General features: G+C 44.3%; 1 protein-coding gene and 1 pseudogene across 2 annotated transcripts in view; one reads left to right on the forward strand and one right to left on the reverse strand.

Moving 5' to 3' along the window:
• The first annotated feature begins 574 nt into the window (after positions 1 to 574).
• On the forward strand, positions 575 to 19,303 carry LOC311139831 (protein SSUH2 homolog; annotated as a pseudogene). Its single transcript has 6 exons — positions 575 to 599; positions 980 to 1,107; positions 10,915 to 10,918; positions 18,516 to 18,568; positions 18,823 to 18,931; positions 19,123 to 19,303. The product of its transcript is annotated as a protein SSUH2 homolog (transcript).
• A 1,103-nt stretch (positions 19,304 to 20,406) lies between these two features.
• The window catches only part of LOC311139841 (cilia- and flagella-associated protein 70-like), a gene marked incomplete at both ends in the record, with an annotated part of 33,364 nt that continues 32,264 nt past the window's right edge, over positions 20,407 to 21,506 (reverse strand). The window contains 5 exon segments of the mRNA XM_084174817.1: positions 20,407 to 20,487; positions 20,569 to 20,616; positions 21,023 to 21,124; positions 21,329 to 21,369; positions 21,372 to 21,411. Of these exon segments, the coding sequence (XP_084030943.1) occupies positions 20,407 to 20,487; positions 20,569 to 20,616; positions 21,023 to 21,124; positions 21,329 to 21,369; positions 21,372 to 21,411 (312 nt within the window).

Consider the following 21,506-nt stretch of genomic DNA (forward strand, 5'->3'; position numbering starts at 1 on the left):
CCGAACAAGGAAGAGAGGCAGCCTCGGCCGAAACCGTGACACTTGCACAATTGGTGGCTGACTAAATACTTTTTTTCCCCACTGTATATATATATTTTTTCTTTTTACTCTGCATTGTTGGGAAGGGCTCGTAAGAAAGCATTTCACGGTAAAGTCTACACCAGTTGTATTCGGCGCATGTGACAAACAACATTTGATTTTGATTTGAACAGAAGTGCCATACCTGTGTGGGTGTGGGGAGAACTCCCTGTGAACAATTAGTTGGTAATGTTAAGTGACAAAACTAACCACTAAAACACAGGTGCATTGCAGTCTTGGAAACAATGTGAAAATAAAGAGAATACGAGATTTTGACGATTGAATTAGCCGCGCTATGGCGCGCCATATGAACTAAATACCACAGTTACTTTCAGTTGTATAAATGAATGTGAGTCTGTTTTCATGAATTCATGAAAGGATGTGAGTCTCTTTGTTTGAATGAATGAATTGTCAGTGGGTGCTCTTTAAAAGACAGTGTCAGATTATTTAGTTCCTTGTTTTCATCGTCACTACCAGAAAATCTGCAGGGTGTGCAATGGATCTGGTTATCATGGTCGTGGGTATGTACTGATTTGTGATCAATACAATCATTGCGAGGGGAAGAGGAAGGGAAAGTAAGTGTGATATGCACTCCATTGAACAGCTTTTAATCACAGGTTAGAAACAGGAAAACTGGGAAAAATGCATTTCTGTAGGAAACTGCCCAGAAAATCACACAAATGTAACTATATGTAATGTGCTACTATATGTAATATGAAACCACTATATTTGTGCTACTATATGTAATGTGTTACTATATGTAATGTGTTACTAAATGTAATATGCTACTACTATATGTAATATGCTACTATATGTAATGTGCTACTAAATGCTTACTTAGCAAATAGCTGTAGCAATAGTACAGTGTTTGTATTGTAGTCGTTTCCTTATTTCCTATCAGACACTTGGGTGGCTTGCTTGAAATTTTCTCCGGATGTTTTTTCTCTGCACCTTTGTGATGGCCAAGGGTCAAAAGAGTGTGAGACCTGTCATGGACAACGACAGCTTTTGGTCTACATCAACCTCAAGGTGAGATGGTGAGTGGTGTTGCTGGCTCACCATTGTTCAACTAAATAACAGTATGACTGCCTTTACACAGGCAGCCAAATTCTGATCTTTTGCCCAATTATTGGCAAAAAAAGCTGATCTGATTGGTCAAAAGACCAATTAGTGGAAAAAGATCAGAATTGGTCTGCCTGTGTAAACTCAGCCTCTGTGTCATACAGTGGATCCAGTAGATCCATCAACTTTCTCTGCTTCCCTTGTATGAGTAACTAGGAGATGTATTTATTGTTTATCTTCTACTTTCACTTGATTTCCTCTATTTCTGAATCCACACTGACTAGGACTAATAATCCTGAAAACTATGTCGGGAACAGTCCAGTGGTTTACAAATGGCCAACCTGAATAATTGTCATGGATACAGCCGAGGCTGCCCCTCCTCCTTGCTCGGGCAGGCTTCGGCGTTCGTCGTCACCGGAGTACTAGCTTCCACCGATCGATGTTTCTGTGTCACACTAGTCCTGTCTTTATTATTCACACCTGTTACTCATTAGGCTTATTGGTTTCCCTATATTACCTCTGTTTTCCCTCCTGGGTTTGTGCGTGATTGTTCGCTGTTACGTCGTCTGTTGAGCTGTTGTTTTGCTCTTCCCTGTGTGGAGGGTTTGACATGGTTTACTTTGTGTTTAGTAAAGCCATACTTTTTGGGTTTTCGACACCTCCTCCTCTGATTTCTCCTCCATCAAGACCATCAAACCCTGGGTCCAGTGGTATTCGGCTCTCGCTCCCGAGGGAATATGATGGGACAGCTGCCGGGTGTAAGGATTTCCTGCTCCAGGTGGAGCTCTACCTGGCAACCATCCACCCGGCTCCCTCGGGATACGAGAGCGTGTCCGCCCTCATCTCCTGTCTGTCGGGCAGAGCGCTGGAATGGGCCAACGCGGAGTGGGGTGGAATAGACGCTGAGTCCGTTTGTTATGAGGATTTTACCCGCCGTTTCCGGGCAGTATTCGATCATCCGCCAAAGGGGAGAGCAGCGGGGGAGCGTCTGTTTCACCTCAGACAGGGAAGGAGGAGTGCACAGGACTTCGCCCTGGATTTCAGGACACTGGCAGCCAGCGCGGTATGGAATGAGAGGGCCCTGATTGACCACTACCGATGCAGTCTACGGGAGGACATTCGTAGGGAGCTGGCCTGCAGGGACACTAATCTTAACCTGGACCAGCTGGTAAATTTATCGATCCGGCTGGATAACCTGTTGGCCACCCGCGGATGTCCAGATCAGGGTCCGTCCAGTCCATCCCCCAACACTTCCGACTCCACACCTATGGAGCTTGGAGGTGCTGATGTGGAGAGAATGAGCAAGGGGGTGGTCTCCTGCACCAACTGTGGCCACAGAGGACACACTGCGGGCCGGTGCAGGAGAGGACCCTCATGGAACCGAGGCAGCAGGCAGGGTTCTGGTGGACCATCCCAGGTGAGTAGGCACCCAACTCACCCAGAGCTCCCTGTTGCTCACATGATGGTAAATGTTATTTTCCTCACATTCCCAGCATAGGCGCTCGTAGATTCCGGCGCAGCTGGGAATTTCATGGATAGGCTGGTTGCGCATAGATTAGGGATTCCTATATTGCCTTTAGATGTGCCCTTCCCCATACATGCCCTAGATAGTCGCCCTTTAGGGTCGGGTATGGTTAGGGAGGTCACAGTTCCACTCCGGATGGAGACGCAGGGGGGTCATGAGGAGAGAATTAGTCTCTTCCTTATTGATTTTCCTGTGGTGCTGGGGCTTCCCTGGCTAACCACCCATGACCCCAGTATTTCGTGGCAACAGAGGGCTCTTAAGGGATGGTCACCTCAGTGCTCCGGAAGGTGTGTAGGGGTTTCAGTAGGGGCAACCACGGTGGAGAGTCCAAACCATGTCTCCACAATGCACATTCCCTCAGAATATGCTGATTTGGCTCTCGCCTTCAGTAAAAAGAAGGCGACTCAATTACCACCCTATCGACGAGGGGATTGTGCGATAGATCTCCGTGAGGGCGCTGCACTTCCCAGGAGTCACGTGTATCCTCTGTCACCGAATCTCTAGGACAGGGATACATTCGGCCCTCCACTTCCCCTGCCTCCTCAAGTTTCTTTTTTGTGAAGAAGAAGGATGGAGGTTTACACCCGTGCATTGACTATCGAGGTCTAAATCAGATAACCGGATAATCAGATCATCTTCTTCCTCTCATAGCTAGTATGACGGAGTCATTGCACGGGCGCGCTTCTTCACAAAATTGGACCTCAGGAGCGCTAACAATCTGATACGTATCCGGGAGGGGGACTGTCGTAGAAATATTTGAATCAAAAGTAGTCAACTCAAAAATATCTCTCAAGAGACTGGAGCTTGTGAATCCAAAAATTAGACTTTATTATTGCGTAACAAAGCCGAGCTTGCTCCATGGAACAACTGCTTGCCCTGACCCAGAGCTCTCCTTTTATACAGACAGAAATGCATAGTCATGCTTATACAACATACATAGTTACTCCTCTCTATGTGAATGAATAACATCTTTCAGTATCACATGTTGGCTACTCACGAGGCTACGTGCATTTCTCTAAGTGGGGCTACTGTCTCTTATTAGTGGTCTGACTCAAAAAATTATATACATACGTACGTTAAAGAACAATCACACTCTGTATTGACTATATTCACTATCCAGACATGCATCTGGAGTACAAAGTATCAATCATGTTCATTCTGTTTTACCTTTATCATTTCATAACACATTATAAAACATATAAATTAATACTTAAATATGGTTTAAACATGTCATGGCCATAACCCATTCTCAACCACATACATTCAAGCCAATCCCAAAAAGCATCCTCCCAGGACCCTGAGAGGCTATGGTTTTTCCTTGTGACTATGTGTATGTGACTATGTGTCAGGTCATAAGCACAAACAAATGATAACACTAGTTCCATTGTTACTCCAATCTCCACACAGCCACCACGAGGAGTTGTATCTCCGTCACATGTCATTGACATACCCAGACCAGCTGCAGGGAGTTATCAAAAGCACAGCGTTTGCACTAAATAAATGTCTCTGCTCTGTTTTAACCCTTCAACTGGTTCTCAATCCATAAGCATTTAAGGCATATATGTGTTTCATTCTACAACATATGTACTAGAAAATCATCCATATATTCCCCCTTTGGGACTTTCTAAGTCCCAACCAATAAAACAAAAGTTAACATAAAATGAGTGTAAGCATGTGCATATACTTATTCTTAGCCTTGCCATCTGTGGTTACATTTTATAAGAATATATATTCAAAGCAATGTATCTTCCTCATTGTCTGACCCATCGCAATGAGGACGAGGAGCCCAGTCAGGTACTGGGTACAAATCCGGAAGGTTTCCCTCTAAGCTAACCTCCAAATGTTGCTGTTGAGCTTTGTAACCATGACAGGCCCATCCACCCCCAGGGACAACACCATACAGACATTCAGGATTCCCAAATGGGCAGTCCATTGGTCCTCCTTTAATATTACAGGGCTTTCCATATTCATTAACATACTGTCCTGGAGCTCCCTGAACAGGGTCTATTTCTTTGGTTGACTTATTAACAATTGTCTCTACAGTCATTTGCTTTACTGTGGTTTGGATCAAAAGTGATTTCAACAAAGGCAGTACACAACAAAAGACCATTCCCATTACTACAAGTGCTATGCCTATCATGATTGCCATTTTTGTAAACATTGCTCCCCACTTTCCCAAAGTTAAGTCCATCCAATCCCAAGTGTGAGCGTCATGCCCAGCATTGTCCTTAACTTCTTTTCGTAGTCCTTTGAGCTTAGTCATTGATTCAGTGAATGAACCATCCGGAGCAGTATTATTGGGAATGAAGGTACAACATTCATCCCCAAACATAACACAAACGCCACTTTTTTCTGTCAACAGCCAGTTTAAAGCCTGCCTATTCTGCCATGTCATTCTACTTGTAGCCTGTACTTGCTCTCCCAGAGCTGTTAACGCAGAGTCTGTGTAATTAATAAACCTTTGTTGATTATAATAAATATAATTTATCCATTCTAGGTTTTTGTTAGGTGATATCCAGACAAATATTGATTCAAATCCTGCTTAAATTTAATCTCTTGCCTTATATTCATTTGGAATTCCTCTGGGTTGACCTATTGCATCTAAGTATACATTGGGGTCATGTTCATACGCTCTTTTTACCCTTTTGTTATTGTCCTGGGTGTCCTGATTTGTTGTTTTTTCCACCTCCCATTCTGATATAACCACTTCCTGAAGCATTTGTACCCTAGCACATATTCCCTTCCATCCTTTAGGCAAAGTGGCTCTAATTCTTTGTCCTCCACAAATCCAAAATAAATCTGCCACTGCCACCGATTGATCCTCATAAGGAGAGATCAGTGGCATTGCCAGTGTTTGCTTCTCACATTCCCCAGGGTCACCAGGCTCTCCACTAGTAGCTATCACTCCAGTGCTCGATCCCGCCGCCTGATAAACTGCTCTGCGCGGAGTATCTGCATTCCAAGACATATCATTATTTAGGTGCCATGTGGTCTCACACTTTCCCCTACATTTTCCCAAATCATGCTCCCCATCCGTTTTGTTGTAGCATTCATAATCTTGATTATAATCTATACGATATTTTTCCAGTGCTTCCATTTTTCTGGGTTCTATTCTGACATCTAATTTTTTACAGCACTCCCCCCCATCCTGTTTGATTATAGTATTTGTGATGGTCAGGACTTCCTAAGAAGGATAAGCATTCTGCAGGGCAATAGGGTCTCTCTGATCTTTTGAGATGACAGAAGTTTTGTTTAAAGTCAGCACAGTCCCTGTGGCTATGTGGACTTGGTATTACCATCAGTTCCTTTAACTAGACAATCCGTTTTCTTATTAATTACTTTAGCTGAATACTGTACTTTAGCTGAATCTGTACCAATCATGTAATGCTCCCTCCCATAGTCTACTTAGTTTTGTTGGTGCTTTCATTATTTCCGGTATTACTGCTGGTGCTGAGCTAGATTGTTTATTTTCCTGGTTTCCCCAATTAGTCAAAGATTCCCATACATTTTGAAAGAACCCAGTTGATTCTGTTGTTTCTGAGTCTTCCTTCATTGCTTTAGTTGTTACAACAATGGACGGTCCTTGAGCGATTGCCATAGTTACATTGATTGTCTCTATTTCTCCTTCCTGTCTAGTTTGACGTGTGGGAACAAAAATAATATTGATTGTTGTTATATTATTTCCTTCTGGCCACTTTGTGCTAACTAATTCCAAAACATATTTTGCATCATTTTCTTGTGTCAATTCCTCTAAGGTAATTTCCCAAGTAATGTTTCCTTTGTTAATTTCTATTAGACATCCATATTCATCCCAGATCGCCTCTCCCATTGTTTGATGATTAGCCCACCCACAAAGTGCTGTTTCTGGCAAAGGTTTTACCCTTCGTATTGAAAAGGATCTTTGAGTTTCTTCAACTGTCCTTTCTTGGGCTGGAATAGAAATACTAGTTCGAGCTATCCCAAATGGTACATGCTTTTTTATTCTATTCTTCTATCTAACTTTAGGGGCCAATTTCTTAAGCACTGATGGAATCATGAGATGTTTAGCTTGTTTTATATCCATTGTTTTTCCATGTCTATTTACTTTTGGCTGAACTTCTACACAATTATTTTTTAGGCATTTTATTTTAACCATTGCATATCCTTCAATCTGACATTTCCTCAATCTAGGCCATCCTATGTACGATACTTGTTCTTTATTCACAACAACAATTCTTCCAGGTTCAGTAAGGCTATCTCTAGAATATTGTATAGTTGTAGGCAGACTCACCACCATCTCTCCTAGATTAACTGCTATTACCGTTAAAGCAATTCCACAGTTCTTAAGTTGTTGGAGACCATGTGAGGGCAGAGAAGTCAATTGTGGGAAAGTCCCCTTCCTCAACGGCTGAGGAGTCTCTTCCTTCACCGGTGGAGACGTCACCCCCCTCAATGGTAGAAAGGTCACTTTCTCCTCCTTCTCCTGTTGTCTCTCCATTCCCTGGGTCGCTGCTTGTGTTTGGGGCATCTGCCATAGCAGGTATCCTATTAGTAGTATTCCCCACACCATCAGACCCCACCTCCCGACTCTCCGGATTTTCAGGTGGGAGTACCTGCTGTTCTTCGATGTTGGCACTTGGACTCGTGCTTGCTTCTTCTTCTTGGACTCCATCTGGTGCCTCGACATCCTCCGCTTCCTCATGGCTCGCTGACGGCAGGCCGGTTCTCCTCGGGACCCTGGTACAGTGGTTCAGATGGTACCACGTTGTGCTTCCTTCCACCTGTACCGCCGTGGGCGTCGCTCGGATCACCTTGTATGGTCCTTCTCTCCTGGACTCGTTCCACTTTCTGCGAAACACTCGGATGTAGACTCGATCTCTTGGAATCACCGGCCCTGGTTCCTCTGGTCCAGGTTCCGGTTCTTGCCCTTTTTCCTGGAGATAGATCACTTTATGTATAGCAGTTAGTTGTCTTAGATATGCTTTAAGCTCCATCTCTAATTGTTCCAATGGGGGTCCTTTGTAGGGCCCTCTTAGAACTGGCACTGGCATGGGTCGACCCGTAAGCATTTCATGCAGGGTTTGATGCGTAGTTCTGTTAGTTTGCATGCGATAACAAATCAAAGCTAGTGGTAGTGCATCCACCCAATTGAGCTTTGCACCGGCACAGATTTTATTCAGTTTAGCCTTGAGGGTCCCATTAATCCTCTCAACAATCCCCTGAGATTGCGGATGATACACACACCCTAGTCTTTGCTTAATCCTTAGCTGCTGTAATACTTGCTTCACCTTTTTTTGAATGAATGCTGAACCATTGTCTGAGCTGATTTCTGTTGGTATTCCAAATCTGGGTATTACTTCTCTGGTTAGAAATTTGATTACTGCTCCTGATCCTAGATCTGCTGATGGTACCGCTTCTACCCATCTACTGAATCTATCTATTATCACTAGCATGTACCTTTTGCCATTCACCTTTTTTATCATATCTACATAGTCCATGACTAAATGTCGAAATGCTCCTTCAGGAACTAGTATGTGCCCTATAGGCGTAGTTATTCCTTTCCTTACATTGTTTTGTGCACACACCTTACATCTTGCTAATGCCTCATCTATTGTTGCTTGTAGGTATGGAGACCAGTATCCTTGTTTTTTTATTTTCCTTACTATCTCCCCCCTTGCTGAATGGTCAAAACCATGCAAATCAGTTATCAGTAAGTTGAGCAACACAATGGGTGCTACTATGGTTCCTTCATGAGACCTCCATAATCCCTTCACATCTTTGATGGACCCTCTTTGGTGCCACATAGTCTGTTCATAAGGTCCTGATCTTTCCTGCATCCTTATTATATCGTCTGGTTGTGGTATGGATTCAATAATGACCATTGGTGCTGTTAACACTGGGATGGTGCATCTAGATGCCTTCTTTGCAGCTTCATCAGCGGCATTGTTTCCTTTGGTTATATATCCTTTTCCTTTCCTATGCGCCTGACATTTCACTATCGCCAATTTAGTGGGATACATTAACGCCGTCATTAATTCCACAATCTGTTCGTGGTGTTGTATGGGTGTACCATCGCTTTTCCTGAACCCTCGCTGCTTCCAGACTGCCCCAAATAAATGACACACCCCATGTGCATATGCTGAATCAGTATAGATATTAACTGTTTTCCGTTTTCCCAGGATGCAAGCTGCAGTGAGTGCTTTTAGTTCAGCTAACTGAGCTGAGCATGCCTGTGGACAATATTCTGCTATTACCTCTTTAAAATCCTCTCCTTGCTTTTGTACTACTGCATAGCCTGCATGATTTCCCCCATGATCTTTATAACAGGATCCATCCACAAAATACTCTTCTATGCACTCTTCCCCCACGCTGGACAACGGGGTTGACTCCAAGTCTGGCCTTAGTCGGGTAAATGTCAATGAGTCTGCTACACAGTCGTGTGCTTGTCCCTCAAACTCCAAAGGGATTCTTTCAGCTGGATTTACTGTACTGCATCGTTTAAAGGAAACATCTGGATAGGTCAGTTGAGTCATGTATTCTAAAGTTCTAGCATTGGTAAGAACAAACTTCCCCTTTTCTATCAGTTCCACTATTTTATGATGTGTATGTATTGTTACCGGGTATCCCATAGTAATTGTGGAAGCTTTGTCATATGCATATTGTAATGCAGCTAAACCTTGATAGCAGGGTGGATATCCCTGAGCAACAGAATCTTGTTTAGAACTATAATAAGCAATGGGTTGTTTTCGTCTTCCACTGCACGTCTCTTGCATAAGTACCACCGTTGCATACCTATCACATCTATTTGCCACATACAACAAGTGGTTTTGTGTAATCTGGGGCTGCTAGAGCCGGAGCTGACTGCATTTCCTTCTTCATTGTTTCAAATGCAGTTAATGCATCACTGTTCCATTCCAGGCTTGCTCTAAGATCTAGTTGTCCTGCTTCTTTCATGAATTCTCGCAGAGCTGTTTTAACCGCATACTCCTCTATCCAGTCTGAGCTGAATCCAGTCATCCCTAGGAACGTCATCATCTGAGCAACCATTTGAGGGAGCGGTGCCTTTCTGATTCTTTCCAGTTGTCCTGGTGCTATTGCCTTTGTCCCATGCGCAATTGTTCTTCTTAGATATTCAACTTGAGATTGGCAGTACTGGAGTTTCGTTTTTGACACCTTGTGTCCTCCCTCTGCCAGTCACTTTAAAACCTACATAGAATCAGCATGGCATTGTTCCAAGGAGGGGGCGCAGATCAACAGATCATCCACATACTGGATCAATGTTCCTTCAAGTATTAGATCTTCTAGGTCTGTTCTTAACACCTGATTAAACACATGAGGAGAATGCTTAAATCCCTGTGGCATCCGAGTATATGTGTACTGTTTACCTTTGTAGGTAAATGCAAACAAGTGTCTGCACTCTTCTGCCAGGGGCACACAAAAAAATGCTCCACATAAGTCAATCACTGTGAAGTACTTGGCTTCTGGGGGAACATTGGTGAGTAGCGTATGAGGGTTTGGAACATCAGCAGGCCAATGTTGTACTATGTCATTTATGGCCATTAAGTCATGTACCAGCCTCCACTTTTACCCATCTGCTTTAAGAACCGGCAACAAAGGTGTGTTACAACAACTTTGTGTTTCTATCAGTACTCCTGCTTTTATCAGTCCTTCGATTGTGGCGTTGATACCCTCTTCTGCTTCAGGTTTCATATGGTATTGAGCCCTCCAAGGGGGCTTGACATCTGGCCTTGTTTTGACGAACACAGGACTTGCTGATTTTACCAACCCAACATCTGTATCATGTTGTGACCATACCTCGTGAGGTGTGTTTTTCTCCATTTCCTGTTTTTGCTGGTTCTCTAATTCTGTTGCTTCCCCTAGCTGTGTTAGCTGTTGGGCTGTAACTTCCATTTACATTTACATTTACATCATTTAGCAGACGCTCTTATCCAGAGCGACTTACAAATTGGTGCATTCACCTTATAGCCAGTGGGATAACCACTTTACATCCACTTTTTTTTTTTGGGGGGGGGGGGGTTAGAAGGATTACTTTATCCTATCCCAGGTGTTCCTTAAAGAGGTGGGGTTTCAAATGTCTCCGGAAGGTGATAAGTTGGATCTCCAGTCATTATTGTGGTATGGTGTATCTTGATGAAGGCTTTATCTTTTGAATGATAAATCAATGGGTTTTCTGTCTTGTTCCATTGAATTGTTTTTGCTAGCTTCATCATGTGGCCCAAATCCTTGGCCTCCATTCCCTTGTTCACCAGCAAGGTAATGTGTGGGGCAGCTTCAGAAACATTGTACCATTTTGCCACAAAGTCTGAGCCATCCATGTCCGTCACCTCCATTGCTGCTCCTTGTTTTCCTATAATTATGTACTGAGACATTATTGGTACCGATTTCCCATTTGCATTTAACAACCACAGTTGTTCTAAAAGATCATCATGATAGGGATCATATTGCATGGTGCAGTGATATTCTGACTTTCCTCTTTCTGCTTCTGGTATCTGAGCCTGAATAAACCTACCCCATTTAATGACTACCCTATCTACTTCTGTCTCAATATCCCCTAACCAATAGACATTTGCTGTATCCTGTTTCATTACCATTTGTAAGTTTAACCCTGCCTTGTCTATAATTACCCCTTCGGAGGAACATCAAATTTGTATACCCATTTTGCATAGGGCATCTCTTCCCAATAGATTGACAGGGGTGTGTTCTGATACAAGTATAGGGAGGGTTGTGGATTTGTCATCCGCTATCAGGCGAACTGGAGCTGTCATTGGAATTAACTGCGTTTGTCCCGAGAATCCTACAGTTTTGGCATATTTGCCAGACATGGGGAGGTGAGAGGCATAATTTGGACTTACACAGGTGTAAGTGGCTCCAGTATCAACCATCATGGGTGTGCCTCTGTTCTCTATTTGAACCTGCAGCATAGGTTCTTGATCAGCTCGTGTAGTTAGTACTGGAAACTGACCCTCCCCTGTAGGATTCTCTGGGCACCCCTAGTACCCCTGATTAGGCCCTGCCCATGGATTCACAGGACCTTGGACTTGTTGCTGATTTTGTTGCCAGCCGTCAGTCTGCTTCCAATTACTTTGATTTTTGTTCCCCGGCTGTTGCCAGGGGTTTGTGGGGCAGTTTCGTCTGGTATGCCCTGGCTGTTGGCATCCCCAGCAAATTCCAGGTGGCCCTTGTGGGCCCCGATTTCCTCCTTTTTGATTGTATTGCTGAGATTTTTGCTGTTTTTTATTATTATTCCATTGTCGGGGTTGTTGTGCATACACATTCACTACTGGTGATGTGAGTTGCACTTGGGCCTGCGGCGCGGGAGGCGGATATGGCCCTCCTGGAGTGACTGCAGCCACCATTCCTGTTTCAGTCATAGGTGCTGTTACTGTGGCCTGGATTTTCTTCTTCCCTCTGTTTGTCAATTCTTCCAATTGGAGTTGAGTCCGCTTCCTCTGAATGTCTCTCCCCTGCTCTTTAAGTCTCTGTTCATCCTTTCTGTGTTTTTCTACTGCATGTATCACATGGTCACATAATTCTTTGTGTGTCTTTGAGGTTAGTCCCACCACATCCTCCAGCCTGCTTCTCACTGATTGAGGCATGGCTTCTATTATTGAGTTTCGGAATAGAGTTGTCATCAGTGGGTCCCCTTCTGGATCTCGTTCTGTTTCCAGTCTCCATCGTTTCATCTGTTCATGTAGATAGGCAGCTGGATTCTCAGTTTCTCCCAGTGTCCCCCCTTTCAGTGACTTGGGGTCAATTCTTGCCGGATATTCCAGTCTCAGTGCTCGCCAGACTTCAGGGCGGTGTGAATCAAAGTCCATCACATCTCCTTGTGGGTCACTCACTTCTCTCCTCAGGTCACTGTTCCCCAGTATATCCTCAATTTTTGCCTTTCCAACCACCCTTGCCAACAGTGCCTTCAGATCTCCCACAGCCAGCAGTTTCCCCATGGTTTGTTCCTCAAAAATCCTTATCCATTTTTCTGCCCCATCATGCAAATCTGGCAGACGGGCAACCAATCCTTCCAGGTCCTGTGATCCCCATGGAACATAGTGAGCCTGGGTACCTTTTATTAGAATTGGATATTGTCCCTTGTATTTTTCAGGTCTTCTCAATGTTCTCCTATTCCTCAATCTTTCTTCCCTTACGCCTTGATTGCAATCTCCCCATGTTTCAGCTGCTGCTCCTTCTTCCTCCTCTAGGTCTCTGCCTGTCCGCTGTCTTACCTCACTCTGCTCCCTCTCTACTTCTTCCTTTTATCTCAATATTCTCCTCATCCTGTCCATTTCTTTCTCTATTAGTTCGTTTGTTACCTAGCACTCAGTATTTCTACCACCGTTTTATTCATATTTATGGCCTGTATTTTTTAACTTATGGCCTATCTATTTTAGTATTCGTCCTATTTATTGATTTCTCCATCTTAATTATTTTTATATTAGTATTCGCTTTTGCTGTTAAACTTATTAGTGCTTTTTTAATTATTGTTTGGTCAGAACTTATTTATTATTAATGGTCATTTGACAACCTCTTTATATGATACTAATATAATATATCCTGATGTCCACTATTCTTTTGTGTGGAACACCTCATGAATCTTTCCCTTGCAAGTGTTTTTCTTAACACTAATATAATATCTCCTGATGTCCACTTTTCTTTTGTGTGGAACACCTCATGAATATTTCCCTTGCTAGTGTTTTTCTTAACACTAATATAATATCTCCTGATGTCCACTTTTCTTTTGTGTGGAACACCTCATGAATCTTTCCCTTGCTAGTGTTTTTCTTAACACTAATATAATATCTCCTGATGTCCACTTTTCTTTTGTGTGGAACACCTCATGAATCTTTCCCTTGCTAGTGTTTTTCTTAACTTTAAACCACTCAGCTATATGTGTGTTTCTACCCCTATGAGCATCCACACACCATTCACTCTTCCTCTCCTGGTGTGAGACCGGGTGCGTCTTTCCTACCAGGTTACACTTAAGCAACGGTCCAGGAAAGGTGCGTCAACCTTTCTCCACCGAGGACAGGACTCTCACTCTTTCACACACTTATCTAAGTTACCTGTAAATGTGCCCCTCTCTTGATACACTTCCTCGACACAAGAAAAACAGTTTTATACAGGAATACTATCTACCTATATAGCCCTCTAGGTGATTCACTTCCTCGACACACCTTTACTGGACTTCTACCTATCCTACGCTTTCCTAAGCGACCTGTAAATTCGGCCCTCTTCTCTGATTCACTTCCTCGACACAGAGAAAAGCGGTATTGCACAGGATTTTTGCCTACCTAAGCAGTCCTCTAAATTATACACTTCCTCTACACATTTAGAGCGGTATTGCAGGACTTCTACCTACGCTTTCCTAAGCGACCTGTAAATGCAGCCCTTTTCCTGATTCACTTTCTCGACACAGGAAAAGCGGTATTATACGGGATTTTTTGCCTACCTAAGCAGTCCTCTAAATGATACACTTCCTCGACACATTAGAGCGGTATCTGTAGGGCTTCTACCAATTTATTTTCTGATCGTTCAAACAGCTGGACAGCCGCCCGTGCCGAAATGACCCAGACAAAATGATCAGCAAGATGAATCAAATGAATCGACCGAATCAGATGAGCAGCCGAGTGACATTTGACGGGTACAAGACGCGTCAGACAAAACAGTCGAATTAGTCAAACGGATGCAATCACACTGACCAAATGATCAACCCAAACGAGACAGATAACCCACCCCACTTAACCACAATGAATGAACCAGACCGACCCAAGCAGACCATCCACCCACTCGGACCGAGCAGATCTACTCTTACTTAAGCTATTTTCTATTTATTGCAACCCTAGAGGCTTTTTCATTTAACATGCATTTTAAATCCAAAAGCTCCCAGTCTCTAATTTTCTGGTTCTTAAATTTGGAGAGACCTACTTGGTATTCTGCAGCTGAGGCCGGGCCCCGGATCGAACCACACAAACTTTATACTATATAAGTAAGAACTTGGCTTACCTTTTTTAAAAGCGGCCGCTTTGTTTGTATGGTCCGTACAAGCCGTTTCACAGCTGCAGATGTCCACCGTCTCTGGTCCCTGTTTTCAACTCCTGGCAACGCTCGCCATTTATTTCGTAGAAATATTTGACTCAAAAGTAGTCAACTCAAAAATATCTCTCGAGACTGGAGCTTGTGAATCCAAAAATTAAGACTTTATTATTGCGTAACAAAGCCGAGCTTGCTCCATGGAACAACTGCTTGCCCTGACCCGGAGGTCTCCTTTTATACAGACACAAATGCATAGTCATGCTTATACAACATACATAGTTACTCCTCTCTATGTGAATGAATAACATCTTTCAGTATCACATGTTGGCTACTCACGAGGCTACGTGCATTTCTCTAAGTGGGGCTTCTGTCTCTTATTAGTGGCGTGACTCAAAAAATTATATACATACGTACGTTAAAGAACAATCACACTCTGTATTGACTATATTCACTATCCAGACATGCATCTGGAGTACAAAGTATCAATCATGTTCATTCTGTTTTACCTTTATCATTTCATAACACATTATAAAACATATAAATTAATACTTAAACATGGTTTAAACATGTCATGGCCATAACCCATTCTCAACCACATACATTTAAGCCAATCCCAAAAAGCATCCTCCCAGGACCCTGAGCCGCTATGGTTTTTCCTTGTGACTATGTGTATGTGGCTATGTGTCAGGTCATAAGCACAAACAAATGATAACACTAGTTCCATTGTTACTCCAATCTCCACACAGCCACCACGAGGAGTTGTATCTCCATCACGTCATTGACATACCCAGACCAGCTGCAGGGAGTTATCAAAAGCACAGCGTTTGCACTAAAGAAATGTCTCTGCTCTGTTTTAACCCTTCAACTGGTTCTCAATCCATAAGCATTTAAGGCATATAGGTGTTTCATTCTACAACATATGTACTAGAAAATCATCCATAGGACGAGTGGAAGACGGCATTTAGTACCACCTCTGGTCACTAGGAGTACCTCGTCATGCCGTACGGTTTGATGAATGCTCCCTCAGTCTTTCAATCCTTTGTCGATGAAATTTTCAGGGATCTGCACGGACAGGGTGTAGTGGTGGGTGTAGTGGTGTATATAGATGATATTCTCATCTATATACACCACTACACCCTGTCTGTGCAGATCCCTGAACATTTCATAGATGATATTCTCATCTACTCCGCTACACGCGACGAGCATGTGTCCCTGGTGCGCAAGGTGCTTGGTAGACTGTTGGAGCATGACCTGTATGTTAAGGCTGAGAAATGTCTGTTCTTCAAACTTTCTTAGGATACCACTTGTCAGAGTCAGGGGTCGAGATGGAGTGTGACCGCATTTCAGCCGTGCGTAATTGGCCGACTCCTACCACGGTAAAAGAGGTGCAGCGATTTTTGGGTTTTGCCAACTACTACCGGAGATTTATCCGGGGCTTTGGCCAGGTAGCAGCTCCCATCACCTCTTTGCTAAAGGGCGGACCGGTGTACCTGCAGTGGTCAGCTGAGGCGAACAGGGCTTTTGGTCAGCTGAAGGCGCTGTTGACCTCGGCTCCGGTGCTGGCTCATCCGGATCCTTCCTTGCAATTCACAGTCGAGGTGGACGCGTCCGAGGCTGGGATAGGAGCTGTACTGTCTCAGCGCTCGGGTACGCCTCCCAAACTCCGCCCCTGTGCTTTCTTTTAGAAGAAGCTCAGCCCGGCGGAGCAAAACTATGACGTGGGGGATCGGGAGCTGTTAGCTGTTGTGAAAGCTCTTAAGGTGTGGAGACATTGGCTTGAGGGGGCTAAACACCCTTTTCTCATTTTGACTGACCACCGCAATCTGGAGTACATACGGGCAGCGAGGAGACTGAATCCTCGTCAGGCAAGGTGGGCCATGTTTTTCACGCGTTTTGTGTTCACCCTATCATATAGACCAGGTTCCCAGAATGCTAAGGCAGACGATCTATCCCGGCTGTATGACTCAGAGGAGCGGACCAGGGATCCCACTCCCATACTTCCGGCTTCTTGTCTGGTGGCCCCGGTGGTATGGGAGGTTGACGCGGACATCGAGCGGGCGTTACACACGGAGCCCACTCCCCCCCAGTGTCCAGTGGGTCGTGTGTACGTTCTGTCTGAGGTTCGCAATCGTTTGATCTATTGGGCTCACACGTCACCCTCTTCTGGCTATCCTGGCATTGGTCGGACAGTGCGCTGTCTTAGTGGGAAGTACTGGTGGCCTACCTTAGCTCAGGACGTGAGGGTTTATGTTTCTTCCTGTTCGGTGTGCGCCCAGTGCAAGGCACCTAGACACCTGCCCAGAGGTAAATTAAAACCTCTCCCCGTTCCACAACGGCCGTGGTCACACCTATCGGTGGACTTTGTTACGGATCTTCCTCTGTCACAAGGTAACGCCACGATCCTGGTCGTTGTGGATCGGTTTTCTAAGTCCTGTCGTCTCATTCCTTTGCCCGGTCTCTCTTCTGCCCTACAGACCGCAGAGGCCCTGTTTACACACGTCTTCCGGCACTACGGGATACCTGAGGATATAGTGTCTGATCGCGGTCCCCAGTTTACATCGAGGGTCTGGAAGGCATTTATGGACCATCTGTGGGTCTCGGTCAGCCTGACCTCAGGGTTTCACTCCGAGAGTAATGGGCAGGTGGAGAGAGTAAACTAGGATGTGGGTAGGTTTCTGAGGTCGTATTGCCAGGACCGGCAGGGGGATTGGTCAGTTTACATCCCCTGGGCAGAGATGGCACAAAGTTCCCTCCGCCACTCCTCCACTGACCTGTCTCCCTTTCAGTGTGTACTAGATTACCAGCCGGTCCTGGCACCGTGGCATCAGAGCCAGATCGAGGCACCTGCGGTGGATGAATGGTTTCGGTGCTCGGAGGAGACATGGAACGCTGCCCATGTACACCTGCAAAGGGCTATCAGGAGACAGAAGGCGAGTGCCGACCGCCACTGCAGTGAGGCTCCGGTGTATGCACCGGGGGACCGGGTCTGGCTCTCGACCCGAAACCTGCCCCTTCGCCTGCCCTGCTGGAAGCTGGGTCGACGGTTTGTGGGGCCCTTTAAAGTCCTGAGGAGGTTGAACGAGGTTTGTTATAGGTTACAGCTCCCCCCTGATTACCGTATTAACCCCTCGTTCCATGTGTCTCTCCTCAGGCCGGTGGTAGCTGGTCCGCTCCAGGAGTTTGAGGTGCGGGAGGTTCCTCCGCCCCCATTGGACATTGAGGGGGCACCGGCGTACTCTGTCCGTTCCATCCTGGATTCGAGTTGCTGGGTTGGAGGCCTGCAGTATCTCGTGGAGTGGGAGGGGTACGGTCCAGAGGAACGGAGCTGGGTTCCCAGGAGGGACATCCTCGATCCCTCCTTGTTAAGGGAGTTCCATCGTCGTCATCCGACTCGCCCTGCTCCGCGTCCTCCTGGCCGTCCCCGAGGCCGGTGTCGACGCACGGCTGGAGCCGCACGTCGGGGGGGGGGGGGGGGGGTACTGTCACGGATACAGCCGAGGGCCTCTCCTCCTTGCTTGGGCAGGCTTCGGCGTTCGCCGTCACCGGAGTACTAGCTGCCACCGATCGATGTTTCTGTGTCACACTAGTCCTGTCTTTATTATTCACACCTGTTACTCATTAGGCTTATTGGTTTCCCTATATTACCTCTGTTTTTCCTCCTGGGTTTGTGCGTGATTGTTCGTTGTTACGTCGTCTGTTGAGCTGTTGTTTCGCTCTTCCCTGCGTGGAGGGTTTGATATGGTTTACTTTGTGTTTAGTAAAGCCATACTTTTCTCAGTTCTGTGTCCTGCGCCTGATTCCGTTTCACCACTTCACCCAGACGCTGACAATAATGTGTCTGGGCAGGATATGTTTAAGGACTCTCAGTACATGATAAAACTTTCAGTACATGGTAAAACTCTCAGTATATGGTAAAACTCTCAGTACATGGTAAAACTCTCAGTGCATGGTAACATGCCATATTTATGGGAATATGACATTTCTGGGATTAATTTATAATGGACTAAATAGAGGATTACATGATGTAGCAGGAAATTTAAATATTTGATCATGCCTTGTTATGTACATGGGGCATTACGTTATTCCTATCATTTCATAATGGCAGACATATACCCTTGTTCATGTAGGTTCACCCAGTGATGGGTTTCCCGGACCTTAATGTGATGCGTGCTGCAGAGCGCCTAGTGAGGGAGCACCAAGCCAAGTTCTCTCTAGACATCACGCATTCTACAACAGGTAGACTGTTTCGTTTCTTTCCACCTCAATATTCAAATTACAGCAACTCCTTTTTCACATAAAGTATCTAATTACACTGGAGGAATGTTTATGCATTTGCTTGTTCCAAGATGAAAAAAATCAATGTCATGGGATTGGTTTATTTTATTAAGGGGAATCCTCTTTTCCTCTCTCGCACTCTCTCTCTGCAGCGCCAGACCATCGAGATAATTCCCTTCACCAAGGTGACCTACAAGTGGAAGGGAGACACACATTTACTTTGTCTATGGGAATGAGTTTAAAGCCAGTGCTGATGACTATACAGCTACCTGTTGCTGCACAATGGTGCTGCACAATACTTTAATGTGTGGCCCTGTACGGCTCAGTCGGTAGAGCATGACGCTTGCAACACCAGGATTGTTAGTTCGAATCCCGGGGCTAACCATATGTAAAAATAATAATAATTGCATGACTGTGGATAAAAGTGGCTGGTGTAATGGATGGCTTTGATTATATTGAATATGTCTTTCTTCCAGAGGGAAGGTGATTGTATTGTAGTTTATTGTTGGCTTGGTAGTTTGCTAAGCTTGATAGTCATTCAACTTATGCAGTGAATGCTTTGGATATTGTATTTTCCACTTTAGAAGTATATGCTTGACTCCCGTGGTCATCCGTACACTAAGCGCTATGTACAGTGCATTCGGAAAGTATTCAGACCCCTTCACTTTTCCCACATGTATATAAGGTATTTCTGGTTGGTTTTTTTGTAATAAATTTGCAAACATAAAAACAAATCTGTTTTCGCTTTGTCATTATGGGGTATTGTGTGTAGATTGATGAGGGGAAATTTTTCATTTAATCCATTTTAGAATAAGGCTGTAACATAACAAAATGTGGAAAAAGTGAAGGTGTCTGAATACTTTCCGAATGCACTGTATGCAGTAGGAAGTAGCTTATAAACTGTACATTACTCAAGTGTTATAGCGATTGTGTGTAAATGGGGTCTGATTGTTGGAGTGTGCCCCTGGCTGTCCTTAGAATTGTGCCATCTGGTTTGCTTAATATAAGGAATTAGATTTATAGCATTTACTTTAACTTTTGATACTTAAGTACATTTTAAACCAGATACTTGTAGACTTTTACTAAAGTAATATTTTACTGGGTGACTTTCACTTTTACTTGAGCCATTTTCTTTAAGGTTTCTTTACTTTAACTCAAGTATGACAAATGAGTACTTTTTCCACCTCTGGACAGATACTCTTTCTGGATCAGCACATCTTTGTTGTGTCACAATATTACATCCTACATTATGCATAAGTAACAACTTTTAATCAGATATAGCTGAAGATGGAGACAAGTGTACAAATCATTGATGTGTAATTCCTTCCACAATTCACAGTCACTTTGTGATGCCAACCATTAGGTATTTGCCAACCAGAAACACAATTCACCTTTGTTTTTAAATCTAAATCATTGATGGTGCCAGCTGTTGTTCTTCAGAAACATGGATTTCCAAAGCCAACATGATCTTGGAGTGCCTTGATCTCACAAAGAACTGCCTCTTTCTGTAGGTTCAACTGTGAAATAAAAGTAAATTACTTCATTAAATGCATATACATATAGATAACATTGTTTGAAACAATTCAGAGAGGACCAACCTTCAGGGCATATTTATAGGACTGCTCTGCCTCAAGTCTTCTGCCCATCTGAAACACAACCACGCAGCACATGCACACACACTTGAGGGTTAATACTCATGGATTTCACCTGAACTCTTTGTTTGTGTCAAAACCCCCAGTACACAGCCCTAAAGGAGCCAATTCTCTTCTGGCCCCCTTCTACACACACGATATACTGTACTGTCCTATAGCACTCAGTCCCACATTACAAGATCTCTTCACATCTCCTCAACCATTCCTGGGTGAAGTGACAACAGAGATCCTTTCATTCTATATGTAATTCTATGGTAGTGACATCATACGGTTTGGATCATAGAAACAGAATCCATAGAAAGGGCTTGAAACCTCTAACCCTGGCAATCTGTCTGGCCATCATTGACTTGAATGGAGAGGACCGTTTTATGAATTCTATTTCTATGGACTGGACGCTCACCTGCAGAGAAACTAGAGACAGGTAACCCCACACCTCCGCGTTCCCGTTGTTCAGGGTGTTGGCCTCTGTCAGTGCATCCTCTGCTTCAGTCAGCTCCCCTAGCTATGTGTGGGCACGTACACGTACACGTACACATACACATACACGTACACACAATCATTGCAACTAAGAATGTATTCCTAATTCCTAACTAGCCTGGTTAAATAAAGGTTAAATAAATAAAAATACACACACACACAAATATTGCCTTGATAGGTAATCAAAAAGAGTGGTATAATTTGAGAAGAGTAGATATGGTATTTTTACCCGGTAACAGGCAATCCCTAGTCCCAGCCAGGTGAGGCAGTGCTCTTGCAGGCGCGCAGGTAAGTCGTTTTCGCCCTCTGAAACTTAAGTGTCAATACATAAAGGGTTAATTTCAATCATGTTGGCACACATAGGTAGGTAGGAGCTGGAGATGTACACCTAATTGGTTGATGAAGTG

This window comes from Coregonus lavaretus (genome assembly GCF_964263955.1).
Source record: "Coregonus lavaretus genome assembly, chromosome: 2".
NCBI classification, from domain to species: domain Eukaryota; kingdom Metazoa; phylum Chordata; class Actinopteri; order Salmoniformes; family Salmonidae; genus Coregonus; species Coregonus lavaretus.